The following is a 17,154-nucleotide window of genomic DNA, read 5'->3' as shown; positions in this document are numbered from 1 at the left end:
ATATTTTTCAAAAATTACTTTATTTCTTTCCCAACTTTAATTTTCGAAAAATTATTCTTCAATTTTTCAAAATTTCTTCAAAATCTTTTAATTTATTTTCGAAAATTCTTCCCCTCTTCTCACATCCTTCTATTTAAGGACTAACACTCCTCCACTATCGACAATTCAAACTCTATCTCTCTTGATAAGTTCGAATTCTTCTTCTTCTACCTCCTCCTTCTATTCTTCTTTTCCTTTGACATTTCAAGGAATCTCTATACTGTGACATAGATGATTCCATATTTTTTTGTTCTCTTCTCTTTCATATGAGCAGGAGCAAAGACAAAAGCATTCTTGTTGAGGCTGACCCTGAACCTGAAAGGACCTTGAAGCGAAAGCTAAGAGAAGCTAAAGCACTACTCTCTGTAGAGGACCTAACAGAAATCTTCAAACAAGAAGAAGACATGGCAGCCGAAAACAACAACAATGCCAACAATGCAAGGAAGGTGCTGGGTGACTTTACTGCACCTACTCCCGACTTCTATGGGAGAAGCATCTCTATCCCTGCCATTGGAGCAAACAACTTTGAGCTTAAGCCTTAATTAGTTTCTCTAATGCAACAGAATTGCAAGTTTCATGGACTTCCATTGGAAGATCCTCATTAGTTTTTAGCTGAGTTCTTGCAAATCTGTGACACTGTCAAGACCAATGGGGTTGACCCTGAGGTCTACAGACTTATGCTATTCCCTTTTGCTGTAAGAGACAGAGCTAGGATATGGTTGGACTCACAACCTAAAGAAAGCCTGAACTCTTGGGAAAAGCTAGTCAATTCCTTCTTGGCAAAGTTCTTTCCACCTCAAAAATTGAGTAAGCTTAGAGTGGAAGTCCAAACCTTCAGACAGAAGGAAGGTGAATCCCTCTATGAAGCTTGGGAAAGATACAAACAATTGATCAGAAAGTGTCCTTCTGACATGCTTTCTGAATGGAGCATCATAGGTATCTTCTATGATGGTCTGTCTGAACTATCCAAGATGTCATTGGACAGCTCTGCTGGAGGATCTCTTCATCTGAAGAAGACGCCTGCAGAAGCTCAAGAACTCATTGAAATGGTTGCAAATAACCAATTCATGTACACTTCTGAAAGGAATCCTGTGAACAATGGGACGAATCAGAAGGAAGGAGTTCTTGAGATTGATACTCTGAATGCCATATTGGATCAGAACAAAATATTGACTCAGCAAGTCAATATGATTTCTCAAAGTCTGTCTGGATTGCAAGCTGCACCAGGCAGTACTAAGGACGCTTCATCTGAAGAAGAAGCTTATGATCATGAGAACCCATCAATGGAAGAGGTGAATTACATGGGAGAACCCTATGGAAACACCTATAATCCTTCATGGAGAAATCATCCAAATCTCTCATGAAAGGATCAACAGAGACCTCAACAAGGTTTCAACAACAATAATGGTGGAAGGAACAGGTTTAGCAATGGCAAGCCTTTTCAATCATCTTCTCAGCAACAGACAGAGAATTCTAAGCAGAGCTACTCTGACTTAGCAAACATGGTCTCTGATCTAATCAAAACCACTCAAAGTTTCATGACTGAAACAAGGTCCTCCATTAGAAACTTGGAGGCACAAGTGGGTCAGCTGAGTAAGAAAGTTACTGAACTCCCTCCTAGTACTCTTCCAAGCAATACAGAAGAGAATCCAAAAGGAGAGTGTAAGACCATCAACATGGCCGAATTTGGAGAGGAGAAAGAGGCAGTGATCGCCACTGAGGAAGACCTCAATGGACGTCCACTGGCCTCCAATGAGTTCCCTAATGAGGAACCATGGGAATCTGAGGCTCACACTGAGACCATAGAGATTCTATTGGATTTACTTCTGCCATTCATGAGCTCTGATTAGTATTCTTCCTCTGAAGAGGATGAAGATGTCACTGAAGAGCAAGTTGCTAAGTACCTTGGAGTAATCATGAAGCTAAATGACAAGTTATTTGGTAATGAGACTTGGGAGGACGAACCCCCTTTGCTTACCAAAGAACTGGATGGCTTGACTAGGCAGAGATTACCTCAAAAGAGACAGGACCCTGGAAAGTTCTCAATACCTTGTACATTAGACACCATGACCTTCGAGAAGGCTCTGTGTGACCTAGGGTCAAGCATAAACCTCATGCCTCTCTCTGTAATTGAGAAGCTAGGGATCTTTGAGGTACAAGCTGCAAGAATCTCACTAGAGATGGTAGACAATTCAAGAAAATAAGCTTATGGACTTGTAGAGGATTTTCTGGTAAAGGTTGAAGACCATTACATCCCTGCTGATTTCATAGTCCTAGAGACTGGAAAGTGCATGGATGAATCCATCATCCTTGGCAGACCCTTCCTAGCCACAGCAAAGGCTGTGATTGATGTTGACAGAGGAGAATTGATCATTCAAGTGAATGAAGAATCCTTTGTGTTTAAGGCTCAAGGATATCCCTCTTTAACCATGGAGAGGAAGCATGAAGAGCTTCTCTCAAAAGAGAGTCAAACAGAGCCCCCACAGTCAAACTCTAAGTTTGGTGTTGGGAGGCCACAACCAAATTCTAAGTTTGGTGTTGAACCCCCACATTCAAACTCTAAGTTTGGTGTTGGGAGGTTCCAACATTACTCTGAACATCTGTGAGGCTCCATGAGGGCCCACTGTCAAGCTACTGACATTAAAGAAGCGCTTGTTTGGAGGCAACCCAATGTTATATTTATCTATTTTTCATTGTTATTTTATGTTTTCTATAGGTTCATGATCATGTGAAGTCACAAAAACAATTGAAAAAGCAAAAAAAGAAAGAAAAACAGCACACCCTGGAGGAAAAGCTTGCTGCCGTTTAAATGCCAGTAAGGGCAGCAAATGGGCGTTTAACGCCCAGTCTGGCACCATTCTGGGCGTTTAACACCACAAAGGGGCACCAGACTGGCGTTTAACGCCAGAAAGAGGCACCAAACTGGCATTTAACGCCAGAAAAGGGCAGCAGCCCGGCGTTTAATGCCAGGATTGGCAGAAAGGGCATTTTACACGTCACTTAGTGCAGGGATGAGCTATCCTTGACACCTCAGGATCTGTAGACCCCACGGAATCCCCACCTACCCCACCACTCTCTCTCTTCTTCACCCATTCACCAATCACCTCAATACCTCTTCCCCAAAAATCCCTCACCTATCAAATCCCACCATTCTCTCCACCATTCACATCCATCCTTCATAAAACCCCACCTACCTCACCATTCAAATTCAAACCACTTTCCCTCCCAAACCCACCCATAATGGCCGAACCATACCCCCCTCTCCACCCCTATATAAACCCATCTTCACCCCTTCATTTTCACACAACCTAAACACTACTTCTCCCCCTTGGCTGAAACACAAAGCACCCCTCCATCTCCTCTATTTCCTCTTCTTCTACTATTTTCTTTCCTCTTTTGCTCGAGGACGAGCAAACCTTCTAAGTTTGGTGTGGTAAAAGCGTTGCTTTTTGTTTTTCCATAACCTTTATGGCACTTAAGGCCGGAGAAACCTCTAGAAAGAGGAAAGGGAAGGCAAAAGCTTCCACCTCCGAGTCATGGGAGATGGAAAGATTCATCTCAAGGGTGCATCAAGACCACTTCTATGAAGTTGTGGCCATGAAGAAGGTGATCCCCGAGGTCCCTTTCAAACTCAAAAAAAGTGAATATCCGGAGATCCGACATGAGATCCAAAGAAGAGGTTGGGAAGTTCTTAGCAACCCCATTCAACAAGTCAGAATATTAATGGTTCAAGAGTTCTATGCCAATGCATGGATCACCAAGAACCATGATCAAAGTGTGAACCCGGACCCAAAGAATTGGCTTACAATGGTTCAGGGGAAATGCTTAGATTTTAATTCGGAAAATGTAAGGTTGGCATTCAACTTGCCCATGATGCAAGGAGATGAACACCCTTACACTAGAAGGGTCAACTTTGATCAAAGGTTGGACCAAGTCCTCATAGACATTTGTGAAGAGGGCGCTCAATGGAAGAGAGATTCAAGAGGGAAGCCGGTTCAACTGAGAAGGAATTACCTCAAGCCCGTGGCTAGGGGATGGTTGGAGTTTATCCAACGCTCAATCATTCCCACTAGCAACCGGTCCGAAGCTACTATAGACCGGGCTATCATGATTCACAGCATCATGATTGGAGAGGAAGTAGAAGTTCATGAGGTTATATCCCAAGAACTTTATAAGGTGGCGGACAAGTCCTCTACCTTAGCAAGGTTAGCCTTCCCTCATCTCATTTTTCACCTCTGTAATTCAGTTGGAATTAACATAGAGGGAGACATCCTCATTGATGAGGACAAGCCCATCACTAAGAAGAGGATGGAGCACCAAGAACATTCCATCCTCCTCCATGAAATTAGAGAAGATCAAAGAATCATGAGAGAGGAGCAACAAAGGCAAGGAAGAGACATTGAGGAGCTCAAGCACTGCATAAGATCTTCAAGAGGAAGAACAAGCCGCCATCACTAAGGTGGACCCATTCTTTAATCTCCTTGTTCTTTATTTTTTTGTTTTTCGAAAATTATGCTTTATGTTTTATTTATGTTTGTGTCTTATGATCATTAGTGTCTTAGTGTCTATGCCTTAAAGTTATGAATGTCCTATGAGTCCATCACCTTTCTTAAATGAAAAATGTTCTTAATTGAAAAAGAGAAGAATTGCATGAATTTTGAATTTTATAACAGATTAATTATTTTGATGTGGTGGCAATACTTTTGATTTCTGAATGTATGCTTGAACAGTGCATATGTCTTTTGAATTTGTTGTTTATGAATGTTAAAATTGTTGGCTCTTGAAAGAATGATGAAAAAGGAGACATGTTACTGAGGATCTGAAAAATCATAAAAATGATTCTTGAAGCAAGAAAAAGTAGTGAATTCAAAAAATAAAATAAGAGAGCAAGCAGAAAAAGCCAATAGCCCTTTAAACCAAAAGGCAAGGAGAATAAAAAGGATCCAAGGCTTTGAGCATCAGTGGATAGGAGGGCCTACAGGAATAACATCATGGCCTAAGCGGCTAAACCAAGCTGTCCCTAACCATGTGCTTGTGGCGTGAAGGTGTCAAGTGAAAACTTGAGACTGAGCGGTTAAAGTCGTGATCCAAAGCAAAAAGAATGTACTTAAGAACCCTGGACACCTCTAATTGGGGACTCTAGCAAAGCTGAGTCACAATCTGAAAAGGTTCACCCAGTTATGTGTCTGTGGCATGGATGTATCCGGTAGTAATACTGGAAAACAGAGTGCTTTGGGCCACGGCCAAGACTCATAAAGTAGCTGTGTTCAAGAATCATCATACTTAACTAGGAAAATCAATAACACTATCCGGATTCTGAGTTCCTATAGAAGCCAATCATTCTGAACTTCAAAGGATAAAGTGAGATGCCAAAACTGTTCAGAGGCAAAAAGCTAAAAGCCCCGCTCATCTAATTAATACTGATCTTCATAGATATTTTTGGAATTCATTGTATATTCTCTTCTTTTTATCCTATTTGATTTTCAGTTGCTTGGGGACAAGCAACAATTTAAGTTTGGTGTTGTGATGAGCGGATAATTTATACGCTTTTTGGCATTGTTTTTAGTATGTTTTTAGTATGTTTTAGTTAGTTTTTATTATATTTTTATTAGTTTTATTTAAAATTTACTTTTCTGGACTTTACTATGAGTTTTTGTGTTTTTCTGTGATTTCAGGTATTTTCTGGCTGAAATTGAGGAACCTGAGCAAAAATATGATTCAGAGGCTGAAAAAGGACTACAGATGCTGTTGGATTCTGACCTCCCTGCATTCTAAGTGAATTTTCTGGAGCTACAGAAGCCCAATTGGCGTGCTCTCAATTGCGTTGGAAAGTAGACATCCTGAGATTTCCAGTAATATATAATAGTCCATACTTTTCCCGAGATTTGATGGCCCAAACAGGCGTTCTAAATCAGCTCAAGAATTCTCGGCGTTTAACGCCGGAACTGGCACAGAAGTGGGAGTTAAACGCCCAAACTGGCACAAAAGCTGGCGTTTAACTCCAAGAAAAGTCTCTACACATAGATTAAGGTGGGGCCGAAGCCAATGATCACCATTATCACTTATGTATTTTCAACGGTGGAGTTTCTACACACTATAGATTAAGGTGTGGAGCTCTGCTGTACCTCGAGTATTAATGCAATTACTACTATTTTCCATTCAATTCAGCTTATTCTTGTTCTATGATATTCATTCGCACCCAAGAACATGATGAATGTGATGATTATGTGACGCTCATCATCATTCTCACTTATGAACGCGTGCCTGATAATCACCCCCGTTCTACATGCAAACAAGGCTTGAATGTATATCTCTTGGATTCCTTAATCAGAATCTTCGTGGTATAAGCTAGAATCCATTGGCGGCCATTCTTGAGAATCCGTAAGGTCTAAACCTTGTCTGTGGTATTCTGAGTAAGATTCAGGGATTGAATGACTGTGACGAGCTTCAAACTCGCGATTGTGGGGCGTTAGTGACAGACGCAAAAGAATCACTGGATTCTATTCTGACATGATCGAGAACCGACAGATGAATAGCCGTGCTGTGTCAGAGCGCGTTGAACATTTTCACTGAGAGGACGGGACTGTAGCCACTGACAACCATGATGCCTAACATACAGCTTGCCATGGAAAGGAGTAAGAAGGATTGGATGAAGACAGTAGGAAAGCAGAGAGACGGAAGGGACAAAGCATCTCCATACGCTTATCTGAAATTCTCACCAATGAATTACATAAGTATCTCTATCTTTATTTTATGTTTTATTTATCTTTTAATCATTAATCCTCCATAACCATTTGAATCCGCCTGACTGAGATTTACAAGATGACCATAGCTTGCTTCATACCAACAATCTCCGTGGGATCGACCCTTACTCACGTAAGGTTTATTACTTGGACGACCCAGTGCACTTGCTGGTTAGTTGTGCGAAGTTGTGATAAAGAGTTGAGATTGCAATTGAGCGTACCATGTTGATGGTGCCATTGAGGATCACAATTTCGTGCACCAATGAACATAAAAGAATTGTTAAAGGAAAAATTCAGCAACATGGTACCAAGCTGGGAGAGTAGCAAAATGGTCAAGACTAGTGGAAAAAACATATAGAATAATGAACAAAGCAAAGAAAAGAATGCATTGTGTAATGAGGCGCAAAGAGAAAAAGAAAAACAAGTGTATACGACTGAAAGCGGAGCTTACTATTTTGTTGAATTGACAAGTGAAGATGAGGAACAAAAGGAGTCAAGTGTTTAAAAAAAAGCTTAGTGTAAAAATCGAAAAATCGAATCAAATCAATGGATATGACCAAGAGTTTAGGACATCTTATTTTTTTCTTAATTAGTATAAAAACTGAAAAATCGAATCAAATCAATAAAAATCAAACAGGACATTTTAATTGGTTTGGTTTGGTTTGGTTAGCCTCACCAAAAAAGCCGAATTAAACCAAATTGAATGTTTTACAAATAATTTGTTCAGATGACTTTTTTTTTTTCAAAATACTGAACTAAACCGCAAACCAAACACCCCTAATATCAAATATCTGCTAGAAGTATTATGTTTAGTTTCTTATAGTTATGTGATGTTTTTAAATATCAAGAGTACAATTTTGAAAAATATAGGAAAGTCTTGAAAGGATACAAGGAGCAGGTTGTATCAGTATTATGACTCAACAAAGACATTTGAACAAAATTTTGTGTTCACTTTTTGAAGTATATCTTCATCTACATATTCTTTATTTAGGTGAAATATGGTAATGATATAAACTATATTGTTACCGTAGTAACTACAAGGGAGGAAAGTTATGGAACTTGGTGTAAAAACGAAGTGATTGCCCCTATATCCATAAAGAAGCTCGGGCCATTGGTGTAAATACTACGTTGAGATTGTTCATTTTGTTTTCCGTTGGTTTTAGTTACAAAATTGTGTTCAAAGTCTATTCGATTATGATTTAGCCCATAATTACTTATGTTTGCTTATTTATGTCTATAGGAAAGAATTGTGAAAATTGAGCAACATGATGAATTCTCTAGAGTGTTATCTCAAAATGATTTACTTGCTCAAGCTCTCAAAAAAGAGTACTCTGAAAGAGTGCATGGTGTGAATTTTGGGCTGACTCCTAGTCAACTCTTTGGTCCAAATTCACATTAGTCGGGCGATGGAGTCCAAATAGAGGAGATCCAAAGGGTGCTGCTTGAACTACAGGCAGAGGTAGTGGCAAAGAAATTGAAAGTGGAGGATGAGGTAGTCAACAGTAGAGAAGATAAATAGGCAAGCAATAGAGAGTGTTTTGAGATAGCTAATTCAATGGCAAGCTGAGGAGCTGCTACCAGTTATCGCTGCAAGGATGTATTCCTTGGAAGGACAAAGCAAAAAATAGAGATTATGATTATATACATTATTTTTAAATATACTTTATTGGTATACTTTATTGATATTTATAAATATTTGAATTTGTTTTGCAGTTATATTTTCATAAGTTTTTGCTATCGATTTAAATATTTAGAGGAAAAAAAATAAGATTTTTACTATTAAAACACAAACCCCCTAAAAGTAACACAAAAAGTACCTTAATGTTTAAAGAAAAATAGTGGCGATTTGTGCTGTAAAATACAATATTTTGCAGCAATTTAAAATGGGATCTAGCGGCGTTATAAATAGACAAAAATAAATTTAAAAATTGTGCGGTTTCAAATAGCAGTGATTAGTAACCACCCCCCAAAAAATTGAAGAAAATTAATAGCTCCAAATAGTGGTAATTTATGCCCGTTGAAAGTTCCTAATTGGACATATTGCGGCGGTTTCAAATTGTCGCTAAATAATCTGACGTGATACATCTAATTAGCAGCAGTTATACCATTGGTTGATAGAAACTGCTGCAAAATTTAATCCCTGCATCCTAAAGGACATCGGTTAGCGAAGTGATGGAGATCAGTTTTGCGGCAGCTTAGATAATTTGATAATTTGACTAAATTTTCATTTACGAATCTTAATTATCAACTTTATATGAAGATAATTGCATGTAAACTTGCCGTAAATATTTGGTATACTATATTTATATTGATAAGACCTTAAGAGTTTAAATTTTTGAGTTTAAAATTTGGTTCTGAAAATCGGACCGAACCGACCAGTCGAGTGGGTCCAACAAATAACCGGCAATGCCAACGGTTCGGTTTTATGTCTAAAACCGCTCAAGACAGAACCGGCCACAAGCCACTGAATTGGCCAGAAACTGACCAGTTGGACCGGATCGAGAACTGGCCGGTTCTCCCTAAACGACGTTTTGTAAAATTATAAAAAAAAAATAACAGAATGCGTTACCCCAAACCCCCTCCTCGTTCAATTGTTTTTCTTTCCTTCCTCAACTTAGAGAAATAAAAGGTGAACTCAACTCAAAACCCTAGCTTGCTTCCACGGTTCCACCACCGCCGAACGGAGTGAGCGATGGCTACCATCCGTGGTTGTCCGAGGCTTCTCTATTCGTCCTGTCCTCAACCCCTTGTTTGCTTTGTTCTTCCTCGCTCGGTGTCCATCCTCCATCGTCTTTGTCCTGCTTGCCGTCATGTTGTCGCCTTCGTTTCGTCGCCATCGTCTCGTTGTCCTAATCTTCGTCGCGCTCAACCCCTCTCGAAGGTTAGTGGCAGTGCTCAAAACAATTCATTTTTCTTTTTATTCTCTGTTCTAAAAGTGAAATCATTGATAAGATTACAGCAATTTTGTGTTTTTCTTGAAATTATTAATAAAAAATGACTTTGCTATGTTGCTGCTCTTTTGAATTTTTGGCTCTGCTATTTTTGAATTTTTATTGATGATTTATGGATTTCAGGGTTCTGTGTTTTTGTTGATTGTTGCTATTTTTAAATTTTTATTGATGATTTATTTGATTTCTGACTCTGTTGTGCTGTTACATTTTTTATTGTGTTGAAGAGAGCTGCTGCTTTTTACTGTAATGATGGTTTATTGATTTTAGTTATGGATAATTATTTATTGAATGATTATTTGATTTCTGTTCTGCTGTGCTACTGCTGTTTTTGACTGTGTTAATGATTTATTGATTTCAGTTATAGATGATAGTATTAATCAAGAAGCAATTGTTAATAATAATACATCTGAGAATAATAATTGCCTGTTAATCTTCCTATTTCGAATGATGCTATTAATTCTAATCCTCCTAGTTCTAACGGTAATCAATCACAAGCTTCTTCTAATTTACGAAAAAAAAAAGATTTAGTTTGAAAATATGTTACTTTACAAGTAGTAAATAGAAAGCCAAAATATCAATGTTTATTTTGTCTACAAGTTTTTAATGGAGGCAAAATTCATAGAATAAAGAAATATTTGAGTTTGTACTCTAATAAGATTATATAGCTTTGGTATGTTGATAATATTTTATGTAGTATTTTAAATTTAAAAAATATTTTAAGATTTATATTAAATTATAATTATATTTTAGAATGTTTATTTATAATTTATTTATTATGCTATTTTAAAATAATTTATTCAATTGAACTATAGTTAAACTAGTTAGATCAATAAGCTAATAAATTAATGACTAAAGTACTTCGCTAACCAGTCCAATTTTTAGTACCTTGATTTAAAACGTATTGAAAGTAGTTAAAATACTCACTTCTTATAAAAGGTAACTAGTGTAAAATCCGGGTTACGCCCGAAACAAATATTATTTTATTATATTTATTTATTGATATTAATAATTATTATTTTTAACTTAAAAAGTTTTATATATAAAAGTCAATTATTAAGTGTATAAAACTGTTTTATTCCCTATTTAATTAAAGCTAAAATAATGTTGTTATTTTTTAGTTTGTATTAGTAGATTCTACTTAAATATAAAAATTATTATGTTTGTGTTTTTAAATAAATATTGTTACGCAATTCCTGTTATACTATCCAAAAAAATTAAAATTTAATAGTTTATATTCTAACCACACAAATAACGAATAAAATAAATTGTGTATCATTTTAAAGGGAATTCTATTTTAATGAAAAAAAATAATTATATTAATTAAAATACAAATACATAAAAAAAATTTATTTGTACAGTAAACATATTTTTGTACCTATATAAAAATATATTTATTATTAATTAATTACATATCTAAATTATTTTTAATTAACAAAACAAAAAATTGTGTATATTTGTTAAAAAAATATTGGTATCAAAATAGTATTTATTATAAAGATTTATATACATTAGGATAACAAAAATTAATCACTTAAATTGTTTCTTTTAGATATTCATTACTAATAAATTCATAAATATATCTTACTTTTTATTGTAATATATCCACCATTACCTAAATTTTGAATAAAATAAAAAATATATTTAATTTATTATTTATCATGATAGCAGTAATAAAAACAATAAATTTTATTTGTTTGTTTAATTATTCAATAGAATATTTTTACATAATATCTTAAAATAGAAAGATAAAAATACTTCCTACAAAAATAGTAATAATACATAATTACATACTACCATTATCGCCTACACAAATATAAAAATTACAAAAAAAATTAAATATGAGATCATTTTTCTATTCTATAAAAAAATTATTATTATTATTATTATTATTAACAAAAAACACTAATTATAAGAAAATAATAAATAGTGAAAAATAAATAATTTTAATACGATGTAATTTTTACATAATTTTTGAATTTCTGCTTATTTGATAGTTAATATTTTTTATTACTATTATTTGGTAAGTATTTTGTGAGTTAAATGAGATTTAATTATTTATTTATTTTACCAACATAAAATGCTTTTTATTTTTTAAAAATAAAATCTTAAAATTTTATCCTTTATTAATACTACATGAGAAACACTTACTATTTGTACCATCTTAAAAAAATATCTATATAAAATAGGAGTACTCACGGTATTTATTTCATGTTAAGTGATCTTCAATGAAATTTTAAGTTATTATATTAATTAGATTGATAATCTGAATGTGATTCATTTTAATTATTTTAGAACATGATAAAGAAGTAAAATTACTCTATCAAAGCCTAAAATCATAAGCAAAGAGAAACTTAGTAGGAGAATCAATTTTATGACAAAAATGATAAAAAAATAGCAATTAAAATATGCACTTTCTTACCAGAATAATTATAAAAATGATAAAATTGAGATATTACCTTTTAAAAACTAATACCTTGTCAAAACACAATGCAACAAAAAAATTTTTTTAATTTGTTATTTTATAAATTTATTAGTTCACTCCATTATATAAGTCTTTTTCAATCGCACATTTAAATTGGTATTTATTTAAGTCAATTATTTGATATTAAAATAAAATGTCAACTTAGATGCCACGAAAATGATTTTTTTTAATTTAAAGAGGATTTATTTAGTTTAACATAAAATGTTTAAACATAAAAAGTATTGAGAAAAGAAAAATTCTAAGAAATATTACACATTCTAATGATACAATGCTTTGGATTCACATGTTTTGAATGAAAAACTAAAAAAAGGGAAGAAAGGACAATAACAATGTATGAGACTCACTTCAATGAAACTGAGTAACATTCATATTTTCAAATTCTCCATTGTTACTTAGCTCACAGAAAATTGCTCAAATCCAATGTAACTAAAAATAATCACAAAAATAATTATTTATCTTATGATATGAATATGCTTTCCATTTAACAGTGAGCAGCAATTTGAAACTTTGAAAAAAGATAGCAACTACACTTATAAAAATGGTATGGTGATAGATAACAAAAACAAATAACAGAACTTGTAAGGATCGAGTAATGACAAATAAAAATAGGTAATGCATTTTATAAAGTCTAAAAAATGTACAAAAAAATGAACTTGTAAGTTGCACAATTTACCTTTTTGTAAAGAATAGTTTGTAGAGATTAGGAATTAAAAAAAATTAACAATAGTAAATAAAAGAATAGAAGGTAGTAAAATTTCATATGAATAATAAGATGCTAATCACCTACTTATACTCGTATAGACATATATGAATCTAAGTGAATTTCGATAAATAAATATGTGTCAATAGTTATACAACATCACATTCAGGGACGGATACATTGGGGAAAGTGGAGGCCTGGGCCCCAGCTTTTTACAAAAAAAAAATTAATTTAAGAAGCCCAATCCATAAAATATAATAATTTTTAAAAATTTTTTAAAAACCTAAATTGACTAAACAGAAACAGTGAAACACTATTCTTCTTTTATTCCTTTTAGTTTTGACGCTTAGCATTCCTTTTGGTTTTGACGCTTAGCATTCCTTTTGAATTGAAGCCATAGTGACGACTGACGCGATGCCCTCTAGTCCTCTACTCCACTCAGTTAGTGACTACTATCTCACAAGGTACATTTTATTATATATTTTAAATTTTAAATTTGTTATTATATATCTTAAATAGTTACTATATAGATTTATTGTTCTTGTTGATATATCTGAATATCTCTATGACTCTATGTACTGTACTACAGTGTGATTATGTATATTATTAATTTGTTTAGTAGTTTTTTTATTTTTTATTTTTAGTAAAATTGATATTGATTTAGTAAAAAAATATTATTAATTTTTTATTGATGTTTAATTAATAAAAAATATTTAGACTTTATTTATTCATGTGAGTATATAATTATTTGAATTTTTTTCAGGTAAAAAGAAACTAGAACATTTTATGATGAAAAAGCAAAGTAAAATTGATGCAATTTTTAAGAGAAAAGTTGCTGATAATGTTGGAGTTCAAACAAGCCAACCCTCTAATCTTATTTCACAAGAAGTTCAAGTAAGTGAACTCTCTAATCTTACTCAAAATGCACATCAACATGAATCCAAAGTTCCAAGATTAGAAAGAGATGTTGATATCTCTTTACTAGAAAGGGATCTAGGAAAGCGACGTCCAATTTGGCAGTATAATGTCAATGAACGTGATAAGATTCGTAGAGCATACATAATAGCTGGGTCATACCAACCAACAAATATTAGTTATCCAGCTTCTGGTAATAACAATCACCGTCGATATTTTCAATCTTCTTAGTTTAAGAAATTTCCAAGTTGGTTAGAATATTCACCAGAAAAAGATGCTGCTTATTGTTTGCCTTGCTACTTGTTTAGTAAACATTATGGTGCTCGCAATGATGGAAAAAATGCATTTTCAGAGTTAGGATTTAGTAATTGGAAGAAAGTAAATAATGGAGTGAATTGTGCATTTGTATGTCACGAGGGTTCTATTCCTAATTCTCCCCATAATTTATGTGTGAAATCTTGTGATGATTTAATGGCTCATTCTAAGCATATAGACAAAGTTCTTGATAGGCATAGTGATGAAACTATTGCAAATAATCGCTTAAGGTTGAAGACATCTATTGATGCTATTCGATGGCTTGCATTTCAAGCATGTGCATTTAGAGGCGACGATGAAAGTCCTGGATCTTTGAATAGGGGAAATTTTATTGAGTTAATTAAGCTTTTAGCTTCATGAAATCAGAATGTTAATAATGTTGTCCTTGAAAATGCTCCTGGAAATGCTCAATATATATCTCCCGGTGTTCAAAAAGATATATTGCATATCTTTGCTAGAAAAGTGCGTGCAACAATTCGAGAAGAAATTGGTGATTCTAAATTTTGTATAATTATTGATGAAGCAAGAGATGAGTCAAAGCGAGAACAAATGTCTGTGGTTTTGAGATTTGTAGACAAGCACGGTTGTGTTCAAGAAAGATTTTTTGATCTTATACATGTTTCTGATACGTGTTCTTTGACATTGAAAACAGAAATTTCATCAGTTCTTTCTCGTCATAATCTTGATGTTCAAAATCTTAGGGGACAAGGGTATGATGGAGCTAGTAATATGCGTGGTGAATGGAATGGATTGCAAGCTCTATTTTTGAAAGATTGCCCTTTTGCTTATTACATTCATTGTCTTGCTCATCGATTACAATTAGCACTTGTTTCTGCAGCCAAAGAAGTTTGTTATGTTCATCAATTCTTTTCAAAACTTACCCTAATTGTGAATGTTGTGACTGTTTCTCCTAAACATCATGATCAGTTAAGGGTTGCTCAAGCAAATAATGTTGCAAACTTAATTGCCAATGATCAAATTGTGACAGGTAGTGGACTTAATCAAATTGGTACTTTGCAAAGAGCTGGAGATACTAGATGGGGATCTCATTTGAATTCTGTACGTAGCTTGCTATGCATGTTTGATGCTACTTGTGAAGTTCTTGAAAAAAACAGTGAAGAAGGTAATTTCTCCACTCGTGGTGATGCTAGTGCTGCTTGTGATGCTATCACATCCTTTGAATTTGTCTTTGTTTTGCATTTGATGAGAAATATTTTGGAAGTTAGTCATGATCTTTGTCAAGCTTTGCAACGAAAAAATCAAGACATATTGAATGCTTTAACTCTGGTTTCTACTACCAAGACTTTAATCCAACGAATGAGAGAATCAAGTTGGGAAGCTTTCATAAAAGAAGTTATATTATTTTGTGAGAAACATGAAGTTGAAGTTCCTGATATGAATGCAATGCATATTCCTAGAAGAGGCCGAACTCGCAAAATTGTTGACCAAATTTCAGTGGAGCATCATTACCGTGTTAATTTATTTTTGGCTGTAATTGATACACAGTTGCAAGAGATTAATGGAAGATTCAATGATAATATGGTGGAATTGCTTACTTTAAGTTCAACTTTAGATCCCAGAGAAAATTATAAGCTCTTCAGTGTCAACAAAGTATGTGAATTAGTAGAACGGTTTTATCCAGGCGACTTCAGTGACCAAGAGAAATTTCACATTAGAATGCAAGCTCAACATTATGAACTTGATGTTCCTAATCATATTGAGTTAACTAACTTGTGCACAATTTCAGAGTTATGTCAAGGATTAACGAAGACAGGAAAGTCTTTAACATATCCTTTGATTGATCGTTTGATTCGCTTGGAATTAACTCTACCTGTTTCAACTGCTACAACTGAGAGATCTTTTTCAGCTATGAATATTGTGAAGAATAGACTCAGAAACAAAATGGAAGATGAATTTCTTGCTAATTGTCTTTTGATTTATATTGAGAAGAAGATTGCTGAAAGATTTGACACCGATTCTATTATCGATGAATTTTATGATATGAAGAATCGACGTGTACCACTTCGTTAGTAAAAAGTATACATATTTTTTTGTACTTTAAATATATTCTCTATTGGTATATTTTTGTAATGCATCTTACATTATAATTTATTTATATATATTTTTAATATTATATATGTTATTGGCCCCCCATGATAACATTTCTGGATCCGTCCCTGATCACATTTATTAAAATAACTTGCCTTTGTAATTTTTCTATCCAAAATTATTTCAACCACCCATTGCAATAATAAAAAAAATCTTAAAAAGATCTAAAAAATGTTCACAGCAATTTTAGATAAACTAACATTTTAATAAAATTCTTTTTGTTACAAAAAATTAATATACCAAGAAAAAAGGGCACAAATTGAAATATAGATCTAAAAAAGAACAAAAATCAGTTATCAAGTAATAGGAAAAAAAATTAGTACAGGAATGGACAAAAATTAATTATGAAGATAATAGTATTTAATTGTCTAAAAAGCTATATGAGTTATACACTTGTTTAGCATAATCAATTGGGCACATATATTCAAAAACAATAAAATTAAATAACAACTAATATAATACAATTCAGTTAGTAGAAAATCTTTTTAATTAACGAAATACCGCAAAAAAAAAAAAACTAAAGGTCATGTGAAAATCAAGCTCAAAAGATTTACTGATAGTTAAAACATACACACACATCCAAGCTAACAGTTTAAAAGTGTTAAAATTAAGTTCAATAAACCTAATAAGAGATAATAACCCAATCTCAAAATTAATTATAAATGAAGCAAAAGTATAACATCTCTCTTACCTAATACCCAATTATCTATGACAATGTTATTAGTTCTAATGCTTATAATATGAAGTGAGATTATTTTCTTGTACTCAAATTGGTCATAGACATCAAATATTAATAAATTTATAGATCAATTGTCAATGTCTAATACACTACAATAACTTAACTCAATCAACTTTAAACCAATAAAAATCAGTATCAAGCAAAGTATCACCTCATAAAAA

General features: G+C 33.6%; 1 protein-coding gene and 1 non-coding gene across 2 annotated transcripts; one reads left to right on the top strand and one right to left on the bottom strand.

The window, feature by feature from the left end:
- Nucleotides 1–848: 848 nt before the first annotated feature.
- LOC112711639 (small nucleolar RNA R71) lies at nt 849–956 on the bottom strand. The gene has a single exon (XR_003157561.1). It is a non-coding gene; the product is annotated as a small nucleolar RNA R71 (small nucleolar RNA).
- An 8,518-nt stretch (nt 957–9,474) lies between these two features.
- LOC112726840 (uncharacterized) lies at nt 9,475–15,910 on the top strand. Its single transcript, XM_025776404.1, has 8 exons — nt 9,475–9,663; nt 9,958–9,976; nt 10,092–10,158; nt 12,704–12,756; nt 13,679–14,023; nt 14,183–14,418; nt 14,512–15,756; nt 15,893–15,910. The coding sequence occupies exons 1-8, from the start codon at nt 9,475–9,477 to the stop codon at nt 15,908–15,910; spliced, it is 2,172 nt and encodes a 723-aa protein (XP_025632189.1).
- Nucleotides 15,911–17,154: the final 1,244 nt, after the last annotated feature.

The sequence above is a fragment of the Arachis hypogaea genome, chromosome 1 (assembly GCF_003086295.3).
Source record: "Arachis hypogaea cultivar Tifrunner chromosome 1, arahy.Tifrunner.gnm2.J5K5, whole genome shotgun sequence".
In the NCBI taxonomy this organism is placed as follows: domain Eukaryota; kingdom Viridiplantae; phylum Streptophyta; class Magnoliopsida; order Fabales; family Fabaceae; genus Arachis; species Arachis hypogaea.
The sequence above is the reverse complement of the archived record's forward strand: the minus strand, read 5'-3'. Positions and strand labels throughout refer to the sequence as shown.

Bases quoted from the DNA above. Each gene is read 5' to 3' on its own strand.
- LOC112726840 (XM_025776404.1), top strand. From the start codon at position 9,475: ATGGCTACCATCCGTGGTTGTCCGAGGCTTCTCTATTCGTCCTGTCCT. The intron at 10,159-12,703 runs GTTAATCTTCCT...TCCATTTAACAG, and splicing joins TCTGAGAATAATAATTGCCT to TGAGCAGCAATTTGAAACTT. The intron at 12,757-13,678 runs GTATGGTGATAG...AATTTTTTTCAG, and splicing joins CAACTACACTTATAAAAATG to GTAAAAAGAAACTAGAACAT.